This window comes from Scyliorhinus canicula, chromosome 20, assembly GCF_902713615.1.
Source record: "Scyliorhinus canicula chromosome 20, sScyCan1.1, whole genome shotgun sequence".
NCBI lineage: Eukaryota > Metazoa > Chordata > Chondrichthyes > Carcharhiniformes > Scyliorhinidae > Scyliorhinus > Scyliorhinus canicula.
In genome coordinates, this window is record NC_052165.1 from 85,705,054 (window position 1) to 85,729,922 (window position 24,869).

General features: G+C 45.1%; 1 protein-coding gene across 1 annotated transcript in view; it reads right to left on the minus strand.

Annotated features, from left to right (window-relative positions):
* The window catches only part of LOC119955277 (F-actin-monooxygenase MICAL2-like), a 201,203-nt gene that overhangs the window by 42,413 nt on the left and 133,921 nt on the right, over positions 1-24,869 (minus strand). Inside the window, exon 2 of the mRNA XM_038781348.1 lies at positions 23,467-23,812. Within this exon, the coding sequence (XP_038637276.1) occupies positions 23,467-23,730 (264 nt within the window). The 5' untranslated portion in view covers positions 23,731-23,812. The remainder of the gene's footprint in view (positions 1-23,466; positions 23,813-24,869) is intronic.

The window sequence follows — 24,869 nt, forward strand, 5'->3', positions numbered from 1 at the left end:
TGCAGTGTACAATTAGACTGGACAGATTCCCATGCACAATCGGACTGGACAGATTCCAGTGTACAATCAGATTAGACAGATTGCAGTGTACAATTAGACTGGACAGATTCCCATGCACAATCTGACTGGACAGATTCCAGTGTTCAATCTGACTGGACAGATTCCAGTCTGCAATAAGACTCGGCAGATTCCATTCTGAAATCAGACTGGACAGATTCCAGTGTGCAATCAGACAAGACAGATTTCAGTGTGCAATCAGAATGGACAGATTACAGTGTGTAATCAGACTGGACAGATTCCAGAGTGCAATCAGACTGAACAGAATCCAGTGTGCAATCAGACTGGACAGATTCCAGTGTGCAATCAGACTGGACAGATTCCAGTGTACAGTAAGACTGGAAAGATTCCAGTCTACAATCAGACAGGACAGATTGCAATGTACAATCAGACTGGAGTGATTCTAATGTACAATCACACTGGACAGATTGCAATGTGCAATCAGACTGGACAGATTCCAGTGTACAATCAGACTGGACAGATTCCACCGTACAATCTGACTGGACAAATTCCTATGCACTATCTGACTGGACAGATTCCAGTGCACAATCTGACTGGACTGATTCCAATGTACAATCAGACTGGACTGATTCCAATGTGCAATCAGACTGGACTGATTCCAATGTACAATCAAACTGGACTGATTCCAATGTACAATCAGACTGTACAGATTCCAATGTACAATCAGACTGGATTGATGCCAATGTACAATCAGACTGGACAGATTTCAGTGTACAATCTGACTGGACAGATTCCAATGTACAACCAGACTGGACAGATTGCAGTGTACAATCAGACTGGACAGATTCCAGTGTACAATCAGACTGGACAGATTCCAGTGTGCAATCAGACTGGACAGATTCCAGTGTACAATCAGTCTGGGCAGGTAACAGCGTACAATCAGACTGGACAGATTCCAGTGTGCAATCAGACTGGACAGATTCCAGTGTACAATCAGACTAAACACATTCCATTGCACAAAGACATTGAAAAGATTAGAGTGTACAATCAGACTGGAGAGATTCTAGTTTACAGACAGACTGGACAGATTCCAGTGTACAAATAACTGGACAGATTCCAGTGTACAGGCATGATGTGGAGATGCAGACATTGGAGTAAGAAGTCTTACAACTGCAGGTTAAGATACAACAGGTTTGTTTTGAATCACTAGCTTTTAGAGTGCAGCTCCGTCCTCAGGTGAATGAAGAGGTGCGTTCCAGGACCACATATATAGACAAAGTCAATGATGCAAGACGATACTTTGAATGCGAGTCTTTGCAGGTAAATAAGTCCAATAAATTTACATTCACCTCCCCACCATCTGGCCTGGGCTTGCGAAATCCCAACAACTGTCCTGGCTTGAGACAATTCACACCTATTTAACCTGTGATTATCCCTCTCTCCAGTTGCTCCATCTGGACCTGTAAAGATTTTATTTTCGGCAAAGACTCTCATTCAAAGTATCGTCTTGCATGTGTACAAACAGACTGGGCAAATTCCAGTACCAACAGACTGGACAGATTCCAGTGTACAATCAGACTGGACAGATTCCAGTGTACAATCAGACTGGACAGATTCCAGTGTACAAACAGACTGGGCAAATTCCAGTACCAACAGACTGCACAGATTCCAGTGTACAATCAGACTGGACAGATTCCAGTGTACAATCAGATTAGACAGATTGCAGTGTACAATTAGACTGGACAGATTCCAGTGTGCAATCGGACTGGACAGATTCCAGTGTACAATCAGACTGGACAGATTCCAGTGTGCAATCGGCCTGGACAGATTCCAGTGTGCACTCAGACTGGACAGATTACAGTGTACAATCAGACTGGACAGATTGAAATCTACAATCAGACTGGACAGATTCCAATGTACAATCAGACTGAACAGTTTCCAGTGTACATTCGGACTGGACAGATTGCAGAGTACAATCAGGCTGAACAGATTCCACTGTACGATCTGACTGGACAGTTTCCTGTGCACAATCTGACTGGACAGAGTTCAGTGTACAGGCTGACTGGACAGATTCCAGTTTGCAATAAAACCCGACAGATTCCATTTTGCAATCAGACTGGACAGATTACAGTGTGCAATCAGGCTAGACAGATTTCAGTGTGCAATCAGACTGGACAGATTCTAGTGTGCAATCAGACTGAACAGTTTCCAGTGTGTAGTCAGACTGAACAGATTCCAGTGTACAATCAGACTGGACAGATTCCAGTGTACAGTAAGACTGCAAAAATTCCAGTGTGCAATCAGACTGGACAGATTCCAGTGTGCAATCAGACTGGACAGATTCGAGTATACAATCTGACTGGACAGATTGCAGTGTATAATCAGACTGGACAGATTCCAATGTACAATCAGACTGGACAGTTTCAAGTGTACAATAGGACAGGACATATAGGGGCTGTTTAGCACAATAATGGCTGTTTAACACACTGGGCTAAATCGCTGGCTTTGAAAGCAGATGAAGGCAGGCCTGCAGCACGGTTCGATTCTCGTAACAGACCCCCACCCCGAACAGGCGCCGGAATGTGGCAACTAGGGGTTTTCACAGTAACTTCATTGAAGCCTACTCGTGACAATAAGCAATTTTCATTTCATTTCCATTTCATTTCATATTCCAGTGTACAATCAGACTGGCCAGATTCCAGTGTGCAATCAGACTGGACAGATTCCAGTGTGCGATCAGACTGGACAGATTCCAGTGTGCAAACAGACTAGACAGGTTCCAGTTTACAATCAGACTGAGAAATTCCAGTGTACAATCAGACAGGTCAAATTCCACTGTACAATCAGACTGGATAGATTACAGTGTACAATCAGACAGGACAGATTCCAATGTACAATCAGACTGGACTGATTCCAATGTGCAATCAGACTGGACTGATTCCAATGTACAATCACACTGGACAGATTGCAGTGTACAATCAGACTGGACAGATTGCAGTGTACCATCGGACTGGACAGATTCCAGTGTACAATCAGACTGGACAGATTCCAGTGTACAATCATACTGGACATATTGCAGTGTGCAATTGAACTGGACAGATTCCAGTGTGCAATCAGACTGGATAGATTCCAATGTACAACCAGACTTGACAGATTGCAATGTACAATCAGACTGAACAAATTCCATAGTACAATCAGACTGGACAGTTTCCAGTGTACATTCGGACTGGACAGATGCCAGTGAACAATCAGACTGGACAGATGCCAGTGTGCAATCAGACTGGACAGATTCCACCGTACAATCTGACTGGAGAAATTCCTATGCACAATCTGACTGGACAGATTCCAGTGTACAGTCAGGCTGGACAGATTCCAGTGTGCAATCAGACTGGACAGATTCCTGTGCACAATCTGACTGGACAGATTTAAGTGTGCAATCTGACTGGACAGATTCCATTCTGCAACCCGACTCGACAGATTCCATTCTGCAATCAGACTGGACAGATTCCGGAGTGCAATCAGAGTGAACAGAGTCCAGTGTGCAATCAGACAGGACAGATCCCAATGAACAATCAGATTGGAGTGATTCCAATGTACAATCACACTGGACAGATGCCAGGGTACAATCAGACTGGACAGATTCCAGTGTACAATCTGACTGGACAGATTCCAGTGTGCAATCAGACTGGACAGATTCCAGTGTACAGTAAGACTGGAAAGATTCCAGTCTACAATCAGACAGGACAGATTGCAATGTACAATCAGACTGGAGTGATTCTAATGTACAATCAGACTGGACAGATTGCAATGTGCAATCAGACTGGACAGATGCCAGTGTACAATCAGACTGGACAGATTCCAGTGAACAATCAGACTGGACAGATTCCAGTGTGCAATCAGACTGGACAGATTCCACCGTACAATCTGACTGGACAAATTCCTATGCACAATCTGACTGGACAGATTCCAGTGCACAATCTAACTGGATAAATCCCATTGTACAATTAGACTGGACAGATTCCAGTGCACGATCTGACTGGACAGATTCCACTGTACAATTAGACTGGATAGATTCCAGTGTGCAATCGGACTGGACAGATTCCAGTGTACAATCAGATTAGACAGATTCCAATGTACAATCAGACTGGACAGATTCCAGTGTGCAATCGGACTGGATCGATTCCAGTGTACAATCAGATTAGACAGATTGCAGTGTACAATTAGACTGGACAGATTCCCATGCACAATCGGACTGGACAGATTCCAGTGTACAATCAGATTAGACAGATTGCAGTGTACAATTAGACTGGACAGATTCCCATGCACAATCTGACTGGACAGATTCCAGTGTTCAATCTGACTGGACAGATTCCAGTCTGCAATAAGACTCGGCAGATTCCATTCTGAAATCAGACTGGACAGATTCCAGTGTGCAATCAGACAAGACAGATTTCAGTGTGCAATCAGAATGGACAGATTACAGTGTGTAATCAGACTGGACAGATTCCAGAGTGCAATCAGACTGAACAGAATCCAGTGTGCAATCAGACTGGACAGATTCCAGTGTGCAATCAGACAGGACAGATTCCAGTGTACAGTAAGACTGGAAAGATTCCAGTCTACAATCAGACAGGACAGATTGCAATGTACAATCAGACTGGAGTGATTCTAATGTACAATCACACTGGACAGATTGCAATGTGCAATCAGACTGGACAGATTCCAGTGTACAATCAGACTGGACAGATTCCACCGTACAATCTGACTGGACAAATTCCTATGCACTATCTGACTGGACAGATTCCAGTGCACAATCTAACTGGATCAATTCCACTGTACAATCAGACTGGACAGATTCCAGTGCATGATCTGACTGGACTGATTCCAATGTACAATCAGACTGGACTGATTCCAATGTACAATCAGACTGGACTGATTCCAATGTACAATCAAACTGGACTGATTCCAATGTACAATCAGACTGTACAGATTCCAATGTACAATCAGACTGGATTGATGCCAATGTACAATCAGACTGGACAGATTTCAGTGTACAATCTGACTGGACAGATTCCAATGTACAACCAGACTGGACAGATTGCAGTGTACAATCAGACTGGACAGATTCCAGTGTACAATCAGACTGGACAGATTCCAGTGTGCAATCAGACTGGACAGATTCCAGTGTACAATCAGTCTGGGCAGGTAACAGCGTACAATCAGACTGGACAGATTCCAGTGTGCAATCAGACTGGACAGATTCCAGTGTACAATCAGACTAAACACATTCCATTGCACAAAGACATTGAAAAGATTAGAGTGTACAATCAGACTGGAGAGATTCTAGTTTACAGACAGACTGGACAGATTCCAGTGTACAAATAACTGGACAGATTCCAGTTTACAGGCATGATGTGGAGATGCAGACATTGGAGTAAGAAGTCTTACAACTGCAGGTTAAGATACAACAGGTTTGTTTTGAATCACTAGCTTTTAGAGTGCAGCTCCGTCCTCAGGTGAATGAAGAGGTGCGTTCCAGGACCACATATATAGACAAAGTCAATGATGCAAGACGATACTTTGAATGCGAGTCTTTGCAGGTAAATAAGTCCAATAAATTTACATTCACCTCCCCACCATCTGGCCTGGGCTTGCGAAATCCCAACAACTGTCCTGGCTTGAGACAATTCACACCTCTTTAACCTGTGATTATCCCTCTCTCCAGTTGCTCCATCTGGACCTGTAAAGATTTTATTTTCGGCAAAGACTCTCATTCAAAGTATCGTCTTGCATGTGTACAAACAGACTGGGCAAATTCCAGTACCAACAGACTGGACAGATTCCAGTGTACAATCAGACTGGACAGATTCCAGTGTACAATCAGACTGGACAGATTCCAGTGTACAAACAGACTGGGCAAATTCCAGTACCAACAGACTGCACAGATTCCAGTGTACAATCAGACTGGACAGATTCAAGTGTACAATCAGACTGGACAGATTCCAGTGTACAATCAGACTGGACAGATTCCAGTGCAGAATCAGACTGGACAGATTCCAGTGCAGAATCAGACTGGACAGATTCCAGTGTGCAATCAGACTGGACAGGTTCCAGTGCAGAATCAGACTGGACAGATTCCAGTGCAGAATCAGACTGGACAGATTCCAGTGTACAATCAGACTGGACAGATTCCAGTGCAGAATCAGACTGGACAGATTCCAGTGTGCAATCAGACTGGACAGATTCCAGTGTACAATCAGTCTGGGCAGGTAACAGCGTACAATCAGACTGGACAGATTCCAGTGTGCAATCAGACTGGACAGATTCCAGTGTACAATCAGACTAAACACATTCCATTGCACAAAGACATTGAAAAGATTAGAGTGTACAATCAGACTGGAGAGATTCTAGTTTACAGACAGACTGGACAGATTCCAGTGTACAAATAACTGGACAGATTCCAGTGTACAGGCATGATGTGGAGATGCAGACATTGGAGTAAGAAGTCTTACAACTGCAGGTTAAGATACAACAGGTTTGTTTTGAATCACTAGCTTTTAGAGTGCAGCTCCGTCCTCAGGTGAATGAAGAGGTGCGTTCCAGGACCACATATATAGACAAAGTCAATGATGCAAGACGATACTTTGAATGCGAGTCTTTGCAGGTAAATAAGTCCAATAAATTTACATTCACCTCCCCACCATCTGGCCTGGGCTTGCGAAATCCCAACAACTGTCCTGGCTTGAGACAATTCACACCTCTTTAGCCTGTGATTATCCCTCTCTCCAGTTGCTCCATCTGGACCTGTAAAGATTTTATTTTCGGCAAAGACTCTCATTCAAAGTATCGTCTTGCATGTGTACAAACAGACTGGGCAAATTCCAGTACCAACAGACTGGACAGATTCCAGTGTACAATCAGACTGGACAGATTCCAGTGTACAATCAGACTGGACAGATTCCAGTGTACAAACAGACTGGGCAAATTCCAGTACCAACAGACTGCACAGATTCCAGTGTACAATCAGACTGGACAGATTCCAGTGTACAATCAGATTAGACAGATTGCAGTGTACAATTAGACTGGACAGATTCCCATGCACAATCGGACTGGACAGATTCCAGTGTACAATCAGATTAGACAGATTGCAGTGTACAATTAGACTGGACAGATTCCCATGCACAATCTGACTGGACAGATTCCAGTGTTCAATCTGACTGGACAGATTCCAGTGTGCAATCAGACAAGACAGATTTCAGTGTGCAATCAGAATGGACAGATTACAGTGTGTAATCAGACTGGACAGATTCCAGAGTGCAATCAGACTGAACAGAATCCAGTGTGCAATCAGACTGGACAGATTCCAGTGTGCAATCAGACTGGACAGATTCCAGTGTACAGTAAGACTGGAAAGATTCCAGTCTACAATCAGACAGGACAGATTGCAATGTACAATCAGACTGGAGTGATTCTAATGTACAATCACACTGGACAGATTGCAATGTGCAATCAGACTGGACAGATTCCAGTGTACAATCAGACTGGACAGATTCCACCGTACAATCTGACTGGACAAATTCCTATGCACTATCTGACTGGACAGATTCCAGTGCACAATCTAACTGGATCAATTCCACTGTACAATCAGACTGGACAGATTCCAGTGCACGATCTGACTGGACTGATTCCAATGTACAATCAGACTGGACTGATTCCAATGTAAAATCAGACTGGACTGATTCCAATGTACAATCAAACTGGACTGATTCCAATGTACAATCGGACTGTACAGATTCCAATGTACAATCAGACTGGATTGATGCCAATGTACAATCAGACTGGACAGATTTCAGTGTACAATCTGACTGGACAGATTCCAATGTACAACCAGACTGGACAGATTGCAGTGTACAATCAGACTGGACAGATTCCAGTGTACAATCAGACTGGACAGATTCCAGTGTGCAATCAGACTGGACAGATTCCAGTGTACAATCAGTCTGGGCAGGTAACAGCGTACAATCAGACTGGACAGATTCCAGTGTGCAATCAGACTGGACAGATTCCAGTGTACAATCAGACTAAACACATTCCATTGCACAAAGACATTGAAAAGATTAGAGTGTACAATCAGACTGGAGAGATTCTAGTTTACAGACAGACTGGACAGATTCCAGTGTACAAATAACTGGACAGATTCCAGTGTACAGGCATGATGTGGAGATGCAGACATTGGAGTAAGAAGTCTTACAACTGCAGGTTAAGATACAACAGGTTTGTTTTGAATCACTAGCTTTTAGAGTGCAGCTCCGTCCTCAGGTGAATGAAGAAGTGCGTTCCAGGACCACATATATAGACAAAGTCAATGATGCAAGACGATACTTTGAATGCGAGTCTTTGCAGGTAAATAAGTCCAATAAATTTACATTCACCTCCCCACCATCTGGCCTGGGCTTGCGAAATCCCAACAACTGTCCTGGCTTGAGACAATTCACACCTATTTAACCTGTGATTATCCCTCTCTCCAGTTGCTCCATCTGGACCTGTAAAGATTTTATTTTCGGCAAAGACTCTCATTCAAAGTATCGTCTTGCATGTGTACAAACAGACTGGGCAAATTCCAGTACCAACAGACTGGACAGATTCCAGTGTACAATCAGACTGGACAGATTCCAGTGTACAATCAGACTGGACAGATTCCAGTGTACAAACAGACTGGGCAAATTCCAGTACCAACAGACTGCACAGATTCCAGTGTACAATCAGACTGGACAGATTCCAGTGTACAATCAGACTGGACAGATTCCAGTGTACAATCAGACTGGACAGATTCCAGTGCAGAATCAGACTGGACAGATTCCAGTGCAGAATCAGACTGGACAGATTCCAGTGCAGAATCAGACTGGACAGATTCCAGTGTGCAATCAGACTGGACAGGTTCCAGTGCAGAATCAGACTGGACAGATTCCAGTGCAGAATCAGACTGGACAGATTCCAGTGTACAATCAGACTGGACAGATTCCAGTGCAGAATCAGACTGGACAGATTCCAGTGCAGAATCAGACTGGACAGATTCCATTCTGCAATCAGACTGGACAGGTTCCAGTTTACAATCAGACTGAGAAATTCCAGTGTACAATAAGACAGGTCAAATTCCACTGTACAATCAGACTGGACAGATTACAGTGTACAATCAGACAGGACAGATTCCAATGTACATCAGACTGGACTGATTCCAATGTACAATCAGACTGGACTGATTCCAATGTACAATCAGACTGGATAGATTGCAGTGTACAATTAGACAGGACAGATTCCAGTGTACAATCAGATTAGACAGATTGCAGTGTACAATCAGACTGAACAAATTCCACAGTACAATCTGACTGGACAAATTCCATTCTACAGACTGGACAGATTCCACTGTACGAACTGACTGGACAGATTCCTATGCACAATCTGACTGGACAGATTCCCATGCACAATCTGACTGGACAGATTCCAGTGTTCAATCTGACTGGACAGATTCCAGTCTGCAATAAGACTCAACAGATTCCATTCTGAAATCAGACTGGACAGATTCCAGTGTGCAATCAGACAACACAGATTCCAGTGTGCAATCAGACTGGACAGATTCCAGTGTGCAATCAGACAACACAGATTTCAGTGTACAATCAGACAGGACAGATTCCAGTGTGCAATCAGACTGGACAGATTCCAGTGTGCAATCAGACTGGACAGATTCCAGTGTGCAATCAGACTGAACAGATGCCAGTGTGCAATCAGACTGGACAGATTCCAGTGTACAATCAGACTGGACTGATTCAAATGTACAATCAGACTGGGCTGATTCCAATGTACAATCAGACTGGGTAGATTGCAGTGTACAATCAGACTGGACAGATTCCAATGTACAATCAGACTGGACAGATTGCAGTGTACCATCGGACTGGACAGATTCCAGTGTACAATCAGACTGGACAGATTCCAGTGTGCAATTGAACTGGACAGATTCCAGTGTGCAATCAGACTGGATAGATTCCAATGTACAACCAGAGTGGACAGATTGCAATGTACAATCAGACTGGACAGTTTCCAGTGTACATACGGACTAGACAGATTGCAGCGTACAGTCAGGCTGGACAGATTCCTGTGCACAATCTGACTGGACAGATTTAAGTGTGCAATCTGACTGGACAGATTCCAGCGTGCAATCTGACTGGACAGATTCCAGTGTGCAATCGGACTGGACAGATTCCAGTGTGCAATCAGACTGGACAGATTTCAGTGTGCAATCAGACTGGACAGATTCCGGAGTGCAATCAGAGTGAACAGAATCCAGTGTGCAATCAGACTGGACAGGTTCCAGTTTACAATCAGACTGAGAAATTCCAGTGTACAATAAGACAGGTCAAATTCCACTGTACAATCAGACTGGACAGATTACAGTGTACAATCAGACAGGACAGATTCCAATGTACATCAGACTGGACTGATTCCAATGTACAATCAGACTGGACTGATTCCAATAGTACAATCAGACTGGATAGATTGCAGTGTACAATTAGACAGGACAGATTCCAGTGTACAATCAGATTAGACAGATTGCAGTGTACAATCAGACTGAACAAATTCCACAGTACAATCTGACTGGACAAATTCCATTCTACAAACAGACTGGACAGATTCCACTGTACAAACTGACTGGACAGATTCCTATGCACAATCTGACTGGACAGATTCCCATGCACAATCTGACTGGACAGATTCCAGTGTTCAATCTGACTGGACAGATTCCAGTCTGCAATAAGACTCGACAGATTCCATTCTGAAATCAGACTGGACAGATTCCAGTGTGCAATCAGACAACACAGATTCCAGTGTGCAATCAGACTGGACAGATTCCAGTGTGCAATCAGACAACACAGATTTCAGTGTACAATCAGACAGGACAGATTCCAGTGTGCAATCAGACTGGACAGATTCCAGTGTGCAATCAGACTGGACAGATTCCAGTGTGCAATCAGACTGAACAGATGCCAGTGTGCAATCAGACTGGACAGATTCCAGTGTACAATCAGACTGGACTGATTCAAATGTACAATCAGACTGGGCTGATTCCAATGTACAATCAGACTGGGTAGATTGCAGTGTACAATCAGACTGGACAGATTCCAATGTACAATCAGACTGGACAGATTGCAGTGTACCATCGGACTGGACAGATTCCAGTGTACAATCAGACTGGACAGATTCCAGTGTGCAATTGAACTGGACAGATTCCAGTGTGCAATCAGACTGGATAGATTCCAATGTACAACCAGACTGGACAGATTGCAATGTACAATCAGACTGGACAGTTTCCAGTGTACATTCGGACTAGACAGATTGCAGCGTACAGTCAGGCTGGACAGATTCCTGTGCACAATCTAACTGGACAGATTTAAGTGTGCAATCTGACTGGACAGATTCCAGCGTGCAATCTGACTGGACAGATTCCAGTGTGCAATCGGACTGGACAGATTCCAGTGTGCAATCTGACTGGACAGATTCCAGTGTGCAATCGGACTGGACAGATTCCAGTGTACAATCAGACTGGAGTGATTCTAATGTACAATCAGACTGGACAGATTGCAATGTGCAATCAGACTGGACAGATGCCAGTGTACATTCGGACTAGACAGATTGCAGTGTACAGTCAGGCTGGACAGATTCCAGTGTTCAATCAGGCTGGACAGATTCCACTGTACGATCTGACGGGACAGATTCCGATGCACAATCTGACTGGACAGATTTAAGTGCGCAATCTGATTGGACAGATTCCAGTGTGCAATCTGACTGGACAGATTCCAGTCTGCAATAAGACTCGACAGATTCCATTCTGCAACCAGACTCCATAGATTCCATTCTGCAATCAGACTGGACAGATTTCAGTGTGCAATCAGACTGGACAGATTCCAGAGTGCAATCAGAGTGAACAGAATCCAGTGTGCAATCAGACTGGACAGATTCCAGTGTGCAATCAGACTGGACAGATTCCAATGAACAATCAGACTGGAGTGATTCCAATGTACAATCAGACTGGACAGATTGCAATGTACAATCAGACTGGACAGATGCCAGGGTACAATCAGACTGGACAGATTCCAGTGTACAATCGGACTGGACAGATTCCAGTGTGCAATCAGACTGGACAGATTCCATCGTACAATCTGACTGGACAGATTCCTGTGCACAATCTGACTGGACAGATTCCAGTGTGCAATCTGACTGGACAGATTCCAGTGTGCAATCTGACTGGACAGATTCCAGTGTGCAATCTGACTGGACAGATTCCAGTCTGCAATAAGACTCGACAGATTGCATTCTGCAATCAGAATGGACAGATTACAGTGTAATCAGACTGGACAGATTCCAGAGTGCAATCAGACTGAACAGAATCCAGTGTGCAATCAGACTGGACAGATTCTAGTGTGCAATCAGACTGGACAGATTCCAGTGTACAGTAAGACTGGAAAGATTCCAGTCTACAATCAGACAGGACAGATTGCAATGTACAATCAGACTGGAGTGATTCTAATGTACAATCACACTGGACAGATTGCAATGTGCAATCAGACTGGACAGATTCCAGTGTACAATCAGACTGGACAGATTCCAGTGTGCAATCAGACTGGACAGATTCCACCGTACAATCTGACTGGACAAATTCCTATGCACAATCTGACTGGACAGATTCCAGTGCACAATCTAACTGGATAAATTCCACTGTACAATCAGACTGGACAGATTCCAGTGCACGATCTGACTGGACTGATTCCAATGTACAATCAGACTGGACTGATTCCAATGTACAATCAGACTGGACTGATTCCAATGTACAATCAAACTGGACTGATTCCAATGTACAATCGGACTGTACAGATTCCAATGTACAATCAGACTGGACTGATTCCAATGTACAATCAGACTGGACAGATTGCAGTGTACAATCTGACTGGACAGATTCCAATGTACAACCAGACTGGACAGATTGCAGTGTACAATTAGACTGGACAGATTCCAGTGTACAATCAGACTGGACAGATTCCAGTGTGCAATCAGACTGGACAGATTCCAGTGTACAATCAGACTGCAAAGATTCCAGTTTGTAATCAGACTGAGCAAATTAAAAACATTTAATGAAGGAGCCTCAACTGCTTCACTGGGCAAGGAATTCCAGAGGTTCACAACCCTTTGGGTGAACTTCGAATGTTAACTTAGAATGTGTCATAACTGAAGGGAAAATAGGGAACAAAAATAAGAGAACATCACCCTGCCTGCTCAAAACCAGTGGTTTGAAGTGTATTTGTTTCAATACCAGAAGTATAGTGGGTAAGGCAGATGAATCATAGAATCATAGAATTTACAGTACAGAAGGAGGCCATTCAGCCCATCGAGTCTGCACCAGCTCTTGGAAAGAGGACCCTACCCAACGTCAACAACTCCACCCTATCCCCATAACCCAGTAACCCCAGTAACCCCACCCAACACTAATGTTGGACACTAATGGCAATTTATCATGGCCAATCCACCTAACCTGCACATCTTTGGACTGTGGGAGGAAGCCGGAGCACCCGCAGGAAACCCACGCACACACGGGGAGGACGTGCAGACTCCACACAGATGGTGACCCAAGCCGGAATCGAACCTGGGACCCTGGAGCTGTGAAGCGATTGCGCTATCCACAATGCTACCGTGCTGCCCTAAACATAAGAACATAAGAACATAAGAACTAGGAGCAGAAGTAGGCCATCTGGCCCCTCGAGCCTGCTCCGCCATTCAATTAGATCATGGCTGATCTTTTGTGGACTCAGCTCCACTTTCCTGCCCGAACACCATAACCCTTAATCCCTTTATTCTTCAAAAAACTATCTATCTTTACCTTAAAAACATGTAATGAAGGAGCCTCAACTGCTTCACTGGGCAAGGAATTCCATAGATTCACAACCCTTTGGGTGAAGAAGTTCCTCCTAAACTCAGTCCTAAATCTACTTCCCCTTATTTTGAGGCTATGCCCCCTAGTTCTGCTGTCACCCGCCAGTGGAAACAACCTGCCCGCATCTATCCTATCTATTCCCTTCATAATTTTAAATGTTTCTATAAGATCCCCCCTCATCCTTCTAAATTCCAACGAGTACAGTCCCAGTCTACTCAACCTCTCCTCATAATCCAACCCCTTCAGCTCTGGGATTAACCTAGTGAATCTCCTCTGCACACCCTCCAGTGCCAGTATGTCCTTTCTCAAGTAAGGAGACCAAAACTGAACACAATACTCCAGGTGTGGCCGCACTAACACCTTATACAATTGCAACATAACCTCCCTAGTCTTAAACTCCATCCCTCTAGCAATGAAGGACAAAATTCCATTTGCCTTCTTAATCACCTGTTGCACTTGTAAACCAACCTTCTGTGACTCATGCACTAGCACACCCAAGTCTCTCTGAACAGCGGCATGCTTTAATATTTTATGGTTTAAATAATAATCCCGTTTGCTGTTATTCCTACCGAAATGGATAACCTCACATTTGTCAACATTGTATTCCATCTGCCAGACCCGAGCCCATTCAATTAACCTATCCAAATCCCTCTGCAGACTTCCAGTATCCTCTGCACTTTTCGCTTTACCACTCATCTTAGTGTCATCTGCAAACTTGGACACATTGCCCTTGGTCCCCAACTCCAAATCATCAATGTAAATTGTGAACAATTGTGGGCCCAACACGGATCCCTGAGGGACACCACTAGCTACTGATTGCCAACCAGAGAAACACCCATTTATCCCAACTCTTTGCTTTCTATTAATTAACCAATCCTCTATCCATGCTACTACTTTACCCTTAATGCCATGCATCTTTATCTTATGCAGCAACCTTTTGTGTGGCACCTTGTCAAAGGCTTTCTGGAAATCCAGATCTACCACATCCATCGGCTCCCCGTTATCTACTGCACTGGTAATGTCCTCAAAAAATTCCACTAAATTAGTTAGGCATGTCCGTGTGGAGTTTGCACATTCCTCCCGTGTTTCCGTGGGTTTCGCCCCCACAACCCAAAGATGTGCAGGGTAGGTGGATTGGCCATGCTAAATTGCCCCTTAATTGGAAAAAATTAATTTGGTACTCTAAATTTATTTTTAAAAATAAATAAAAATAAGATTTTAAAAACGGAAGGGCAGGATTGGCAGCTGAACGTTGGAAGATATAGATGCTTCCTGTGAGATAGAAATTGATGTAAAAGGGGTGGAGGAGTAGCATTACTGATTAAGGAGAATATTCTAGCCGTTCTACGGGAGGACACCTTGGAGGGCTCATACAATGAGGCAATCTGGGTAGAGCTCAGGAACAGGAAAGGGACAATCACATTATTGGGCGTTTATTACAGATCCCCCAACTGCCAACAAGAGATAGAGGAGTAGGCAGAGAGATTTTGGATAGGTGCAAAAGTAACAGGGTTGTTGTGGTCAGGGATTTTAATTTCCCCTATATTGACTGGGACTCACTTAGTGCTCGGGCTTTGGATGGGGCAGAGTTTTTAAGGTGTATCCAGGGAGCCTTCTTGATGCAATATGTAGATAGTCCGACTAGAGAAGGGGCAGTACTGGACCTGGTATTGGGGAATGAACGTAGACAGGTGGTTGAGGTTTCAGTAGGGGAATATTTTGGGAGTAGTGACCACAATTCCATAGGTTTTAGGGCACTTTTGGACAGGGCTGAGGGTAACCCTCGCGTTAAGGTGCTAAACTGGGGAAAGGTAAATTACGTTAACATTAGACAGGAATTGAAGAATTTGGATTGGGTGCGTCTGTTGGATAATAAATCAACATCGGACATGTGGGAGTCTTTCAAGCGACAATTGATTAGGATTCAGGAAAGTCACGTTCCTGAGAGAATGAAGGATAAGTATGGGATGTTTAGGGAGCCTTGGATAACGAGGGATATTGTGAACCTCGTCAAAAAGAAAAAAAGAGACTTTTGTACGATCTAAAAGGGTGGGGACAGTCGAAACCCTTGAGTATAAAGAAAGTAGGAAGGTAATGAAGGGGGAAATTAGGAGGGCTAGGAGGGGTCATGAAAAGTCCTTGGAAAATAGGATTAAGGTAAATCCCAAAGCTTTTTATTCATATGTTAAAAGCAAGAGGATGATCAGGACTTTGTGGAAGTTGATTCTTGGATAGGGTGTGTGGAGAGTCTGGATCATGTTAACATCGAAAAGGAGGAGGTATTGGGTTTTTTAAAAGTTATTAAGGTAGATATGAATCCTGGTCCAGATGGGATTTATCCCAGAATACTGAGGGAAGCAAGGGAGAAAATTGCTGGGGCCTTGACTGACATCTTTGTATCCTCATTGGCTACAGGTGAGATCCCAGAGGACTGGAGAATACCTAATGTGGTACCGCTGTTTCAGAAAGGTAGCAGGGATAATCCTGGAAACTATAGGCCGGTGAGCCTCACGTCAGTAGTAGCTAAATTATTGGAGTGAATTCTCAGGGACAGGATTTATACCCATTTGGAAACAAATGGACTCATAAGTCAAAGACAGGATGGTTTTGTGAAGGGGAGGTTGTGCCTCACTAACTTGACCGAGTTTTTTGAGGAGGTGACAAAGATGATTGATGAGGGGAGAACGGTGGATGTTGTTTACATGCACTTCAGTAAAGCCTTTGACAAGGTCTCTTATGGCAGACTGGTACAAAAGGTGCAGTCACACGGGATCAGAGGTGAGGTGGTAAGATGGATATAGAACTGGCTCGGTCACAGAAGGCAAAGGGTAGCAGTACAAGGGTGTTTTCCTGAATGGAAGATTGTGACTAGTGGTGTTTCGCAGGGATCTGTGCTCGGGCCTCTGTGGTTTGTGGTGTACATAAAGGATTTGGAGGAAAATGTAGCCGGTTTGATTAGTAAGTTTGTGGATGACACCAAGGTTGGTGGAGAGGCAGATAGTGTTGAGGATTGTCAGAGGATACAGCAGGACATAGATAGGTTGGAGACTTGGGCAGAGAAATGGCAAATGGAGTTTAATCCGGATAAATGTGAGGTGATGCATTTTGGTAGGTCTAACATAGAGGGGAAATATACCACAAATGGTTAAACTATTAGGAATAAAGAAAGTCAGAGAGATCTGGACGTGCAAGTCCACAGATCTTTGAAGGTGGCAACACAAGTAGATAAGGTACTCAAGAAAGGAAACGGAATGCTTGCCTTCATTGGACGGGGCATCGAGTATAAAAACTGGCAAGTCATGCCAGAGTTGTATAGAACCTTGGTAAGGCCGCACTTGGAATATTACGCACAATTCTGATCATACCAGAAGGATGTGGAGGCTTTGGAGAGGGTGCAGAGGACGTTTACCAGGATGTTGCCTTGTCTGAGGGTATTGGCTATGTGGAGAGGCTGAATAGACATGGATTGTTTTCATTAGAAAGGCAGAGGTTATGGGGTGACCTGATAGAGGTCTACAAGATTATTAAGAGTATGGATAGAGTGGATGGGCAGGCACTCTTTCCCAGGGTGGGGGGCCATAGGTTTAAGGTCCATGGGGCAAAGTTTAGAGGAGATGTGCGAGGCAGGAGTTTTACACAGAGGGTGGTGAGTGCCTTGAACACGATGCCAGGGGAGGTTGTGGAAGTAGATACATTAACGGCGTTCAAAAGGCATCTTGACAAACACATTGATAGGATGGGGATAGAGGGATACGGCACAAGGAAGTGCTGAGGGTTTTGGCAAAGGTTGGTATCATGATCGGTACAGGTTTGGAGGGCCGAAGGGCCTGTTCATGTACTGTATTTTTCTTTGTTCTAATCAGACTGGACAGATTGCTGCGTACAATCAGACTGGACAGATTGCTGCGTACAATCAGACTGGAGTGATTGCTGCGTACAATCAGACTGGACAGATTCCAGCGCACAATCAGACTGGACAGATTCCAGTGCACAATCAGACTGGACAGATTCCAGTGCACAATCAGACTGGACAGATTCCAGTGCACAATCAGACTTGACAGATTCCAGTGCACAATCAGACTGGACAGATTCCAGTGCACAATCAGACTGGACAGATTCCAGTGCACAATCAGACTTGACAGATTCCAGTGCACAATCAGACTTGACAGATTCCAGTGCACAATCAGACTGGACAGATTCCAGTGCACAATCAGACTTGACAGATTCCAGTGCACAATCAGTGGACAGATTCCAGTGCACAATTAGACTGGACAAATTGCAGTGTATAAATATCCAACCCAGTCTAAACCCATCCTCCCCTTAGTCCCCAAACACCTTTAATATCCCACCCAGTCTAAACCCACCCTCCCCTCAGTCCCCACACACCTTTAATATCCCACCCAGTCTAAACCCATCCTCCCCTCAATCCGCACACACCTTTAATATCCCACCCAGTCTAAACCCATCCCCCCCTCAGTCCCCACACACCTTTAATATCCCACCCAATCTAAACCCACCCTCCCCTCAGTCCCCACACACCTTTAATATCCCACCCAGTCTAAACCTATCCTCCCCTCAGTCCCCGCACATCTTTAATATCCCACCCAGTGTAAACCCACCCTCCCCTCAGCCCCCACACACCTTTAATATCCCACCCAGTCTAAACCCATCCTCCCCTCAATCCCCACACACCTTTAATATCCCACCCAGTCTAAACCCATCCTCCCCTCAATCCCCACACACCTTTAATATCCCACCCAGTCTAAACCCACCCTGTCCTCAGTCCCCACACACCTTTAATATCCCACCCAGTCTAAACCCATCCTCCCCTCAGTCCCCACACATCTTTAATATCCCACCCAGTCTAAACCCATCCTCCCCTCAATCCCTGCACATCATTAATATCCCACCCAGTCTAAACCCATCCTCCCCTTAGTCCCAGCACCCTTTAATATCCCACCCAGTCTAAGCAATTAAACACGTGGCTACAGGGATGGTGCAGGCGGGAGGGATTCAGATTTCTGGATAACTGGGGCTCTTTCTGGGGAAGGTGGGACCTCTATAGACAGGATGGTCTACATCTGAACCTGAGGGGCACCAATATCCTGGGGGGGAGATTTGTTAGTGCTCTTTGGGGGGGTTTAAACTAATTCAGCAGGGGCATGGGAACCTGGATTGTAGTTTTGGGGTACGGGAGATTGAGAGTATAGAGGTCAGGAGCACAGATTTGACTTCGCAGGAGGGTGCCAGTGTTCAGGTAGGTGGTTTGAAGTGGGTCTACTTCAATGCCAGGAGTATACGAAATAAGGTAGGGGAACTGGCAGCATGGGTTGGTACCTGGGACTTCGATGTTGTGGCCATTTCAGAGACATGGATAGAGCAGGGACAGGAATGGTTGTTGCAGGTTCCGGGGTTTAGGTGTTTTAGTAAGCTCAGAGAAGGGGACAAAAGAGGGGGAGGTGTGGCGCTGCTAGTCAAGGACAGTATTACGGTGGTGGAAAGGATGCTAGATGGGGACTCTTCTTCTGAGGTAGTATGGGCTGAGGTTAGAAACAGGAAAGGAGAGGTCACCCTGTTGGGAGTTTTCTATAGGCCACCTAATAGTTCTAGGGATGTAGAGGAAAGTATGGCGAAGATGATTCTGGAAAAGAGCGAAAGTAACAGGGTAGTTGTTATGGGAGACTTTAACTTTCCAAATATTGACTGGAAAAGATATAGTTCGAGTACATTAGATGGGTCATTCTTTGTACAATGTGTGCAGGAGGGTTTCCTGACACAATATGTTGACAGGCCAACAAGAGGCGAGGCCACATTGGATTTGGTTTTGGGTAATGAACCAGGCCAGGTGTTAGATCTGGAGGTAGGTTAGCACTTTGGAAACAGTGACCACAATTCGGTGACCTTTACATTAGTGATGGAAAGGGATAAGTATACCCCACAGGGCAAGAGTTATAGCTGGGGGAAGGGCAATTATGATGCCATTAGACATGACTTAGGATGTGTTGGTTGGAGAAGTAGGCTGCAAGGGTTGGGCACACTGGATATGTGGAGCTTGTTCAAGGAACAGCTATTGCATGTTCTTGATAAGTACGTACCAGTCAGGCAGGGAGGAAGGGGTCGAGCGAGGGAACCGTGGTTTACCAAAGAAGTGGAATCTCTTGTTAAGAGGAAGAAGGAGGCCTATGTGAAGATGAGGCATGAAGTTTCAGTTGGGGCGCTTGATAGTTACAAGGAAGCGAGGAAGGATCTAAAGAGAGAGCTGAGACGAGCAAGGAGGGGACATGAGAAGTCTTTGGCAGGTAGGATCAAGGAAAACCCAAAAGCTTTCTTTAGGTATGTCAGGAATAAAAGAATGACTAGGGTAAGAGTAGGGCCAGTCAAGGACAGTGGTGGGAAGTTGTGTGTGGAGGCTGAGGAGATAAGCGAGATACTAAATGAATACTTTTCGTCAGTATTCACTCAAGAAAAAGATAATATTGTGGAGGAGAATGCTGAGACCCAGGCTATTAGAATAGATGGCATTGAGGTGCGTAGGGAAGAAGTGTTGGCAATTCTGGACAAGGTGAAAATAGATAAGTCCCCGGGGCCAGATGGGATTTATCCTAGGATTCTCTGGGAAGCCAGGGAAGAGATTGCTGAGCCTTTGGCTTTGATTTTTAGGTCATCATTGGCCACAGGAATAGTGCCAGAGGACTGGAGGATAGCAAATGTGGTCCCTTTGTTCAAGAAGGGGAGTAGAGATAACCCCGGTAACTATAGGCCGGTGAGCCTAACGTCTGTGGTGGGTAAAGTCTTGGAGATGATTATAAAAGATACAATTTATAATCATCTAGATAGGAATAATATGATTAGGGACAGTCAGCATGGTTTTGTGAAGGGTAGGTCATGCCTCACAAACCTTATTGAGTTCTTTGAGAAGGTGACTGAACAGGTAGACGAGGGTAGGGCAGTTGATGTGGTGTATATGGATTTCAGTAAAGCGTTTGATAAGGTTCCCCACGGTCGTCTATTGCAGAAAATACGGAGGCTGGGGATTGAGGGTGATTTAGAGATGTGGATCAGAAATTGGCTAGTTGAAAGAAGACAGAGAGTGGTAGTTGATGGGAAATGTTCAGAATGGAGTTCAGTTACGAGTGGCGTACCACAAGGATCTGTTCTGGGGCCGTTGCTGTTTGTCATTTTTATAAATGACCTAGAGGAGGGCGCAGAAGGATGGGTGAGTAAATTTGCAGACGACACTAAAGTCGGTGGAGTTGTAGACAGTGCGGAAGGATGTTGCAGATTACAGAGGGACATAGATAAGCTGAAGAGCTGGGCTGAGAGGTGGCAAATGGAGTTTAATGTGGAGGAGTGTGAGGTGATTCACTTTGGAAAGAATAACAGGAATGCGGAATATTTGGCTAATGGTAAAATTCTTGGTAGTGTGGATGAGCAGAGGGATCTCGGTGTCCATGTACATAGATCCCTGAAAGTTGCCACCCAGGTTGATAGGGTTGTGAAGAAGGCCTATGGTGTGTTGGCCTTTATTGGTAGAGGGATTGAGTTCCGGAGCCATGAGGTCATGTTGCAGTTGTACAAAACTCTAGTACGGCCGCATTTGGAGTATTGCGTACAGTTCTGGTCGCCTCATTATAGGAAGGACGTGGAAGCTTTGGAACGGGTGCAGAGGAGATTTACCAGGATGTTGCCTGGTATGGAGGGAAAATCTTATGAGGAAAGGCTGATGGACTTGAGGTTGTTTTCGTTAGAGAGAAGAAGGTTAAGAGGTGACTTAATAGAGGCATACAAAATGATCAGAGGGTTAGATAGGGTGGACAGCGAGAGCCTTCTCCCGCGGATGGAGGTGGCTAGCACGAGGGGACATAGCCTTAAATTGAGGGGTAATAGATATAGGACAGAGGTCAGAGGTGGGTTTTTTACGCAAAGAGTGGTGAGGCCGTGGAATGCCCTACCTGCAACAGTAGTGAACTCGCCAACATTGAGGGCATTTAAAAATTTATTGGATAAGCATATGGATGATAAGGGCATAGTGTAGGTTAGATGGCCTTTAGATTTTTTTCCATGTCGGTGCAACATCGAGGGCCGAAGGGCCTGTACTGCACTGTATCGTTCTATGTTCTATGTTCCTCAGTCGCCACACACCTTAAATATCCCACCCCATCCAGGGATGGAGTTTAAGACTAGGGAGGTTATGCTGCAATTGTATAAGGTATTAGTGAGGCCACACCTGGAGTATTGTGTTCAGTTTTGGTCTCCTTACTTGAGAAAGGACGTACTGGCACTGGAGGGTGTGCAGAGGAGATTCACTAGGTTAATCCTAGAGCTGAAGGGGTTGGATTGCGAGGAGAGGTTGAGTAGACTGGGACTGTAGAAGGATGAGGGGGGATCTTATCGAAACATTTAAAATTATGAAGGGAATAGATAGGATAGATGCGGGCAGGTTGTTTCCACTGGCGGGTGAAAGCAGAACTAGGGGGCATAGCCTCAAAATAAGGGGAAGTAGATTTAGGACTGAGTTTAGGAGGAACTTCTTCACCCAAAGGGTTGTGAATCTGGAATTCCTTGCCCAGTGAAGCAGTTGAGGCTCCTTCATTACATGTTTTTAAGGTAAAGATAGATAGTTTTTTGAAGAATAAAGGGATTAAGGGTTATGGTGTTCGGGCCGGAAAGTGGAGCCGAGTCCACAAAAGATCAGCCATGATCTCATTGAATGGCGGAGCAGGCTCGAGGGGCCAGATGGCCTACTCCTGCTCCTAGTTCTTATGTTCTTATGTTCAGTCTAAACCCACCCTCTCCTCAGTCCCCACAAACCTTTAATATCCCACCCAGTCTAAACCCATCCTCCCCTCAGTCCCCACACACCTTTAATATCCCACCCAGTCTAAACCCACCCTCACCTCAGTCCCCACACGCCTTTAATATCCCACCCAGTCTAAACCCACCCTCTCCTCAGTCGCCACACACCTTTAATATCCCACCCAGTCTAAACCCACCCTCCCCTCAGTCCCCACACACCTTTAATATCCCACCCAGTCTAAACCCACCCTCCCCTCAGTCCCCACACACCTCTAATATCCCACCCAGTCTAAACCCACCCTCTCCTCAGTCGCCACACACCTTTAATATCCCACCCAGTCTAAATCCACTCCTTCACTCTCAGCAAGCTTTAATATCCCATCCAGTCTGATCACACATGCCCCCGTTTGTACCTGAACCCTTTAATATCCCAACCTCCCATCCCGTGGCTGCTCTCTGGGACACTGTCGGACCGAAGCTGGAATGGTAATGTTACGCTGACCTGCGACAAGTTCATACATTTGTCAATATGGTGATCAGAAGCTCAATTTACGTATTGGCCGTGGTTGAATGTGTTTGTCAAGCACGCCTGGTCTTTCAAAAAGCCAATGGTACAAGGGGGTCAAGGGGCCTTCTGAGCTGCTGTGTTTGGAGGATGTGAAGGGGGCTTTTACCTTTGTATTGGCACAGGCGATGTTCTTCTTGTAGTCCTTGTGACTTCCACGTTTGTCCAATTTTGAGAAGAGTGCTTTTGCTTTCCAGTAATTGAGTTTGGATTTAAGCTTGGGGTAAAAGCTGGGAAAGTTGATTTTGCCGATGCCCAGGATCTCACACAGGTCGTGAAAGCCTTTGAAGGTGCCTTTACATGTTGTAGCCTGAATGAAGGTGTCAAACAGCAGGTGGGATTTCTCAATGGTGGGTTTCTCTCCATCTCCCATGGTGGATAGGCACTGTCCTGGAGATACAGGGCTGGACAATTTACTTCTTCCCCTTCAGCTGACAGTCTCGCTCATTGTGACCCTTCAGGAAGAAAGATTAGAAGCAGGATTAATGTGGTTCAGTGCCTGCTGAGCATCAGTCTCCTTACACTGTCTGGCAGCAACCCTGCCACCATGCTACCTCCAACATCCCATTCACAACAAGCAGCTCAGTCGCTGGCAGAAAGCGGCTCTCTCACTCTCTGCCCACAGTTTCCCGGTCTTTCTTGCTGTCGGGATTTCTACCGTGGGCCGGGGACAGAATCAGAAGATCCTGCCGCCATCCAAGGGTGGAATTCTCCGCCACCGCGAATCACGGCAATGGGGGAGAGAGTTAGGGGGCACGGAAAATCCCGTCCATTGTTTCAAATGTTAATCAATCCACAATAAACACAGACATTCTCTCCGACATTGATCTTCATTCAACATCAACTCAGATAGGTTCAGGCAGAAGGGGCACTGGCCTCTAAACATTTGTTTCATGGAATCATATACTTATAGTGCAGAATGAGGCCATTCGGCCCATCGGGTCTGCACCTGCCCTTTGGAAGCCCAAAGAGAAAATGCTGGAAAATCTCAGCAAGTCTGGCAGCATCTGTAGGGAGAGAAAAGAGCTAACGTTTCAAGCCCAATGACTCTTTGTCAAAGCTAACAGACAGAGAAAGTGGGACATATTTATACTGTGGAGTGAGAATGAAAGATGAGTCATAACCACAGAAACCCAGGGAAACCAGGTGCTAATGGCCACAGATACCAAGGGGAAAGAGCGTTAATGGCAGTCCCCAGAGAGGACAAAAGATGTGAAAGGTCAAACAGAGGAAAAGATGAAGGAAAGGGGTTAAGATTGGGGGGAAATTAAATATATATTAAGAAAGAAATAAATGGTAAAAGACAGTTAAAATGAAATAAAAACAAACGGGGCGAGGTGAGGCTGATCATCTGAAGTTGTTGAATTCGATGTTCAGGCCAGAAGGCTGTAGCATGCCTAACCGGAAGATGAGATGTTGTTCCTCCAGTTTGTGTTGCGCTTCACTGGAACATTGCAGCAGGCCAAGAACAGACATGTGGGCATGGGAGCAGGGTCTTTTGTTAAAATGGCA